The sequence below is a fragment of the Mytilus edulis genome, chromosome 3, assembly GCF_963676685.1.
Source record: "Mytilus edulis chromosome 3, xbMytEdul2.2, whole genome shotgun sequence".
Taxonomy (NCBI): domain Eukaryota; kingdom Metazoa; phylum Mollusca; class Bivalvia; order Mytilida; family Mytilidae; genus Mytilus; species Mytilus edulis.
Window position 1 is genome coordinate 18,368,234 of NC_092346.1, and position 7,718 is coordinate 18,375,951.

The 7,718-nt window shown below is 32.0% G+C and overlaps 1 protein-coding gene across 1 annotated transcript; it reads left to right on the plus strand.

The window, feature by feature from the left end:
- The first annotated feature begins 257 nt into the window (after nucleotides 1–257).
- Nucleotides 258–6,137, plus strand: LOC139515963 (probable RING finger protein 207 homolog). The gene is made up of 2 exons (XM_071305753.1): nucleotides 258–376; nucleotides 4,912–6,137. The coding sequence occupies exon 2, from the start codon at nucleotides 4,928–4,930 to the stop codon at nucleotides 5,936–5,938; it is 1,011 nt and encodes a 336-aa protein (XP_071161854.1). The 5' UTR covers nucleotides 258–376; nucleotides 4,912–4,927; the 3' UTR covers nucleotides 5,939–6,137.
- Nucleotides 6,138–7,718: the final 1,581 nt, after the last annotated feature.

Below are 7,718 nucleotides of genomic sequence, written 5' to 3' on the forward strand. Positions count from 1 at the left end.
ACATCCTGCTTTAATCGACCAATTTCATGATCCCAAAATATGCCTATCCTTGCAGAAAAACTTCAGTATTCCGACACCCTGCTCAATCCGACATTTTTTTTTCTGATCTCCTAGTGTGTCGGATAACACAGGTTACACTGTAAAAATACTTAAACTGACAAAAATCCATGACCTTAAATTAGTAAGCTGAGGCATAACTTGACTAAGACTGTATCATAAAATCTCAGATAACAGGAAACCGGAAATTTATTAAATGTATCTCTATTTTTGATACATTACAAACATGATTGTATATGGAAACTGACAACATTTCATGACCAGAATTTAGTACTTAGACAAAAACTAACTCCGAAAATAAGAAGCCGGCATTATCGTGGTATGTTACTTAACTTTATAATACTAGTGCTGTGGTCTGCTAATCGTCCAACTTTTTGCCTGGTAAGTTTTTCGTCATTAGTAGACATTTGCATAGTTTGATTTAAGGATGTTTGCTTGTCATGTTTTGGAATTTTTGTCAGATTTTCGAAATACTCTGGTTTTATCCATTTGAATGCCTTAAATTTTTTTTTACTATCATCATGTACCCCCATTTTTCTTTTTATAAAGCTTTTACATGTATAATATTAATAAGCCATTTGTAAAAGTCTTATGAAATCTTATTATTTATTTTTTGATAGTTTTTGAGAACATTAACTGGTCAATGATAAAGCTATGAAAATTCAAGAGAGAACATTTTCCCGCCAAAATTCCAATGGTTAATATCTCGAAAACATGCACATTGACCCCTATATTTATTTTGCTTTTTTTTATTCCTTAATTAATCCCCTATCAATATATACTAGTGTTATGGAAAGCTATTTATTTTGAAACTGAGCAGCGAACTTCCTTAAGATCCAATAAGAAGCAAAGAGTAAATTTAATTCATAAAGTGCCGTCACTTCATTTTAATTTAGAAGAGATTACAGTTGAAAGGGATTTTAAAAATACTATTTTTTTAAGTGGGAAATGAAGGACCAATAAAAATCATTTATTTTTTTATTTGCAGAAAAAGCTTGCGATCTTCGTGTTAGCTTTTATGTATTATAATAATTAATAAAAAATGTAGAGTATTTACATAATCATAGAAAATATATAAAGAAAATTTGAAAATTTGAACAACTTTTATTGCATTCAATTATTATTTATATTTGAAACATTACACATATAATTGTACAAGGAAACTGATAAAAATTTCATGTCCGCAGTTAATAATAGTCTGCTGAGGATAAAACTAAGATTGTATCATAAAATTTCCGAAAATAGAAATTTTGTCGTAGTTTAACTTTTATTGCTGCTGTGTGCTAACCATCCAACTTTTGTCTGTCAAGTTTTTCCTCATTATTAAACCTTAAAGTATTACTTGTTTCTCCTTTCCAAGTATTATCATGTATATTGTTTATATATTGCAATGTTTTGTATTAAAGAATTTTATGCAGTGTTTCTGCTACATTTGTAAACTCTATTTATTTATATATATTTCTATATAAAATTAAGAGTCCTTTATGAAACAGAAAGAAACAGAAACATCCCCGATGCAGAACAAACATAATGTTAAACAGTCTATTTTCACGTAAAATATTAAATTTCTCCATACCCTTGCAAATAAATTATTAGTATCAATGAACAGATAAATGTCAAGGCATTTTGTTTACAAGTGTTGATGGAAACATGAAAAATAAGCTAAAAATTGAAAACAACACGTCAAATTATTTCATACATCCGAAGCGCTTTTCTGTATTTACCTTCATCAGGAACGCTCAAAGCCAAACATTGGAAAACCGAGGGATGTATAAATACAAAAGATAGTTACCAAACTAGTTTATCGGTTGTTGCTGTTTTTCATTTGATTTTTTTTTCGCGACGTCAAACTGTGACTTATTGAAAAAGATGCTTTTTCGACTGATGCTAATCATTAGATTGAAAACGCTTACATGGAACCATCTTTTGAAAACATGATATTTGGCTCAATTATTAGATGATTTATCTAATAGGAATGCCGTATGATTGACCAATTAAAATTGTTGTTGTTGTTGTTGTTATGGTTGTTGTTGTTATTTTAAAAAGATATTCCAAAAATAAATCTGCTTGCGTAAATCTTTCGAAACCAAAAAAAAAATGTATTTATAGAAATAAAATGGAATAATTTCCAATGAAACAACTCTCCATCAAAGAAAAAATAACTTGGGACAGTGGTGTAGCAACAGAACAAAAGAATAAACTGACGTCTTTTGACATATTCCCTCTTCCCATTCTGATTTTATACAAAATAATTAACGCACAACAAATATGAAACAGAAAAAAGTCGCAAGGGTTCCGCGGAACCCATTGTCTCGCTTCTTTATGATGCTAATAAATGTTTAAGGAACTGCAGATAGTATGTAATGTTAACTGGAAGAAAACGTACGTCCATATATAAGTATAACATATGGAAAAACAAGAAAATACATTTTTACAAAATTTCCTTCTAGATACTACCTTTTGATCATGACAAGCTGCTGTCCAAGAAATCCAGTAAAGTTTAAGATTTAAGAAAGTTATTAGAATTTTAAAAACTTTAACCACATAATGAATGTTATGGTAACTGACAGAAAAACTAAGTTCATTTATACGTAAAATAAGATAAAAAGTATTTTGTTTTACAAAATTTAATTAGGGATACCATCTTCTGATCATAATCTAGCTTTTCCCAATTGTACAAGTTTTGAAGAAATCCAGGATAGTTTAAGAAAGTTATTAATTCAAGATTAAAATAATTCAAGAAATATTGTGTGGAATAAAACAGGCCGCATATGGTAACGGTTTTGCTCATTGTTGAAGGTTGTACGGGTATCTTTAGATGCTAATTACAACGTTGTTTTTACAGTTGAGTTGTCTCATAGGCAATCATTCCGCAACTCCTTAATACTAAATAATTCAAGAAATCTTATGTGGAATCTAATCGGCCGCAGGAGAAAAACAGTAAACGAGGTTTGGCAAGACGATACAAGCCGCCGGCATTTTTAATATTGGCAAGTAGGTGTTCTTCTGGTAACAGAAGTAACAAAAGTTCATCTAAGCAAAATTAGAGTGAACAAGGAGCACGACCCACACTAACGCTAGGCCATAACTCGAATAACGCTTTCTCTGTACTCGGAGGATGAAATTCAAAACTGGTAACAGTGATGAACCGGCCGCTCTGGTAAACAAGAGAAATCCGTTTATAAAAAACACAACTTCCCTGTGGTACCCGGTACCACAGTAACATATTTTAACATATGGTCTAACGTAGAATTATAGTGTCATGACCCCCTGTCATCTTGCCAGATCCCGCCACTGCACCAGTACTGCGACAACTGTTTTATTAAAGATAACACTAACAAACAATGACAAATATCCAAATGCATTTAAAAAGAAATTAGTCTATGGAAACGCATATATCTATATGCTATTACAGTTGAATTCTAGAAATTTAAGTTTTCTCCTTTCTTAGTTAGTAAACGTCCACCATCAAGATATCAGCATTTTATAAGATGTGTAAAAACTAGCACTGTCTGTTTCAAATCAGCATCAAGTATTTATATAAGAATGTTTCATCCTCAATTTAAAAGCATTCGGAAAAACGTTTAATCGCAATAACAGTTCACGATATAACTGGACACAACCACTGCAATATTGTGGTATTATATAGAGTCGAAAAGTTCATCCTCTACAATAATTGCCATACTCTATTAAGTCCAAAAATCAATTGTCTCTGGCTGGATCCGTTCCCGGTCTTCCTAATCTCATTCAGCATATACCTGAAAAACATAAAAAAAACAACAGCAGAAAAAATTATCCAAAATAGGAGAATTTCGGGGTAGGTAGCTTCCCGTTCAAACGTTAGAAAATTTAGAAGTGACGTCACAATACGGTAACCTCACGTGACAGACACGGTCAAAGTTCAGAATGCAAAGAAAAAAGGGGGGACTCGAAAATAAAAGCGGAATATTAACTTTTATTAAACCTGTATTATCAGTAAACCGATAAACATTATTAAAATTTAAAAAAAAAATTAACCACGAAGTGAATGTAATGTTAACTGGCAGAACAAATAAGTTCATTCATATGTAAAATACGGATAAACAGAATGTTTTCTTTATAAAATTTATTTCTGGATACTATCTTATAATCATAAACAAGCTTCTGTCCAAGTTTTGTAGAAATCTAGGATAGTTTATGAAAGTTTTTAAATTGAAAAAACTTTAACCACAGAGTGAATGTAACAATTGTTATGTTAACTGCCAGAAAACTAATTTAAGTGCATTTATAAATAACACAAAATATTTACGGTTTACTTTTATTTAAGTCATCCTATCTTTGAAATATAACAAGACCTGCATACTATGATATATTTTAATGAAAGACTCAAAGAGGAACAAAAGATACCAGAGGAACAATCAAACTTATAAATCGGAATTGAACTGACAACGCAATGGCTAAGACTGAAAAAGACCAACAGACAAATAACAGTATATAAGTAACAACATAGAAAACTATTGACTGAGCAACACAAACCCCACCAAAAACTGGGGTGATCTCAAGTGCTCCGGAGAGATAAGCAGATCCCGCTCTACATGTGGCGACCGTCGTGTTGCTCATGTTAAGCCGTACAAACCCAGTAAATAGTATTATTCGGTAGGTCAAATTCATGAAAAAGAAAAGGAGATTGTAGTTACAAACATATATATCATCTGTGAAACGATTATTCGAAAACAGTCAATGAAATGTGATATAATTGCAAAGCAGACAAATATCCCCCATAAGTGTGTTACTTAAAAGGACGAGTTGTTTCTCTTTGATTTCCATTAAATTTGTGATACAATACCAGTTTTTTTTTTTCTCATTACATTTCAGAAATTAAGAGAGAACAATGGCCTCATCAGAGGTGTTTTGTACCCTTTGTCATGAAGATGGTTCATCTAAAGACGCTGTCACATGGTGCACAGAATGTGAGGTGTTCCTTTGTATAGATTGTGAAAAACACCACCAAAAGTCGAGAATGTCTAAAGACCACAAAACTATGCCCAGAAAGGACTACCAGAAACTACCTACATTTATGAAGGAAATAAGTAGCCAGTGCAAAGACCACAAGAAGAAGTTTGAACTGTATTGTACTTTCCATGCCTGTCCCTGCTGTGTCCAGTGTCTCAACGATAAACATCAGAAATGTCAAGAGTTGAAACCACTGTCGGACATACTAGAGAATATTAAATCCTCTGCCTCTGTTCAACTTCTTGAAAAAGATATGACAGTTGTGAAGGAAAACTTTGAAGAGATGATAAGATATTTAAACAGTAGAATGAATTCGAACAATGGTCAAAAACTTAAGGCCGCAGAAACAATTCGATCTTTTAAAAAGTCAATAGATGAGTTCTTAAACAAAATAGAAGAGGAAATTCTTACCGACTTAGAATCGAAGCACTCAAAACTGAATTCAGAGATGAATGCTCTAATCCAACAACTAGAACAGCGAGCCAATCAGATAAGCCAAATGCAGGGTAAATTTACCGAAATGACACGACTTGCAACTGAGCTACAAATGTATGTTGGTCTGAGGGAAACTGAGAAAACTACATCACAAGCAGAAAAATACATAGAAACTTTAAAAAATGAAAAAAGCTTTGATGAAAAGAACTTAAAGGTAACCATATCACCTTCTCTTCTATTAATTCCACAAGATGTCAAATCATTTGAAGTTATTAATATCAATATCAGCAAATTCACTCTTCAAATTAAAGCTGTAAGAAAAGATCAAGCACAAAGCCTAATTCAAACGTTTCCTGGTTTTAAAGAAAAACCATCTATTACTGAAAGACGTGCTCGAAAAATGGACAAGATTTCCAGACGAGTGCTTCACTTTATTGATAAAATTTATGAATGAAGTTCTTCTATTCCATGCACCAGATTCTGAATTTTCTAAATCCATCTATCCAATTCATAGTGAAAACAAGTGAAAATAGTAAACATTCTTAGATATAACAATAACGATTTTTCGTAAGGTATCACCGACATTTTCTGTAAAAAGACAGTATTGTGTTATTGGCCTTGGGACTATGGCGACGAATAAACTGCACTTCAAATTTTACTTCATTCAATTTTTAATACAAGGCAATGCTACTCCACTGGCAAACGAAGACAACTAATTGATAGAACATGTTTCACCTTTTGGGACATAAGAGATAAGTTGTGTGGGGCAGTCCCGATAACCAGTAGACCCAAAATAGGAATATAACATCCTAGTCTGTTTCCCGGCCGTTATTGAAATTCTTGATAATATTTGTATATTCCGAAGGCATATACTGAATGTTTTACGGAGAGGACCAACCTAATAACATCCCCGCCCCAAAAAAGTAAAAATTTTATCTGGTTAATGGAAGTGCCGAACACATTACAATAAAGTTGAAAAACTGCTTTCTTCTTTAATCCATTATATATTTCTACTTTCATACTGACATATACTTGGAGACATTTTTTACCATTACAATCTATTTTTGCTGAAACAAGCATACATGTCTATAGATAATAATAAAATTTGTATGGCAATACTCATGATGTTGCTTGTTTTGCAATGGTAACTTTACGTTCCAATTTTTGTTAAATTGGTAGAGATCTATACTCTTAAATTTACTTTAAATAAAAATATCAAACCACAAAAGCTCACAATCGGACACAAATACACACACAACTCACAGTCACACACTAGATCAACATTATCATATGAAACAGTATATTGTATGTTTGATTCGCAAACGAACTTAAGTACCAGGTCCATATATATGATTGCCATGGCTTTAGATTAAACTATTAGAATGTCAAAATGTAATATTGTATTGTTTGTGTTTTTCTTTATTCTGAATGTTCTTGCATTTATTTTTACTGTAGTTCTGGCATGTAATGTTGTTATGTTAGTGTTATGTTTAAAATTACCATAAAAGCGAGCGAGGTTTGGCTAGCCACAAAACCAGGTTCAACCCAGCAGTTTTTCTTTAGAATGTCCTCTACCAAGTCAGGAAATGGCAGTTGTTATCTTATAGTTCGTTTCTGTGTGTGTTGCATTGTCGTTTCTTTTTTGTTAAACTTTAGTGTTTCTGTTGTTTTCCTTTCACAGTTGATGTGTTTCCCTCTGTTTTAGTTTATAATCCAGATTTTTTTTTCTCAATCGATTTGTGACTTTAGAACAGCGTTATACTACTGTTGCCTTTATTTTGAGATTTTGAACAAAAAGCGGATTATGTTCGGTTTACTAATTTGTGAATCTTTTTGGTAAAGTATATATACAATGCTCTTGAGTAATAAAAATATGCAAAGATAACATATCGTATAAAAAAGATATCAGTACTCTGTAAAAAGAAAGTCATCAGGTGTTGATTTTATTGGCATAGATATATTCTTATTTCATATAGAAAATACACGCAAAGAGGGCACAAAATGAAAAAAATATGAAACAGTTCAACCAAACAGTACATCAATAATTTCTACCTCATCTATATGTTTGAATGAATATCACACCAAATTAATCACAACCTTTCAAATGTTTGCTTAACATAAATATATGTTTAAAGATAGCTATCCATGATAAGTGTGACAGTTATTTGACATTATACTCAAAGCCTGAGCTCCAGTCATCCCAATATTTAGGGTAATATGAGCTCAGAAAAAAG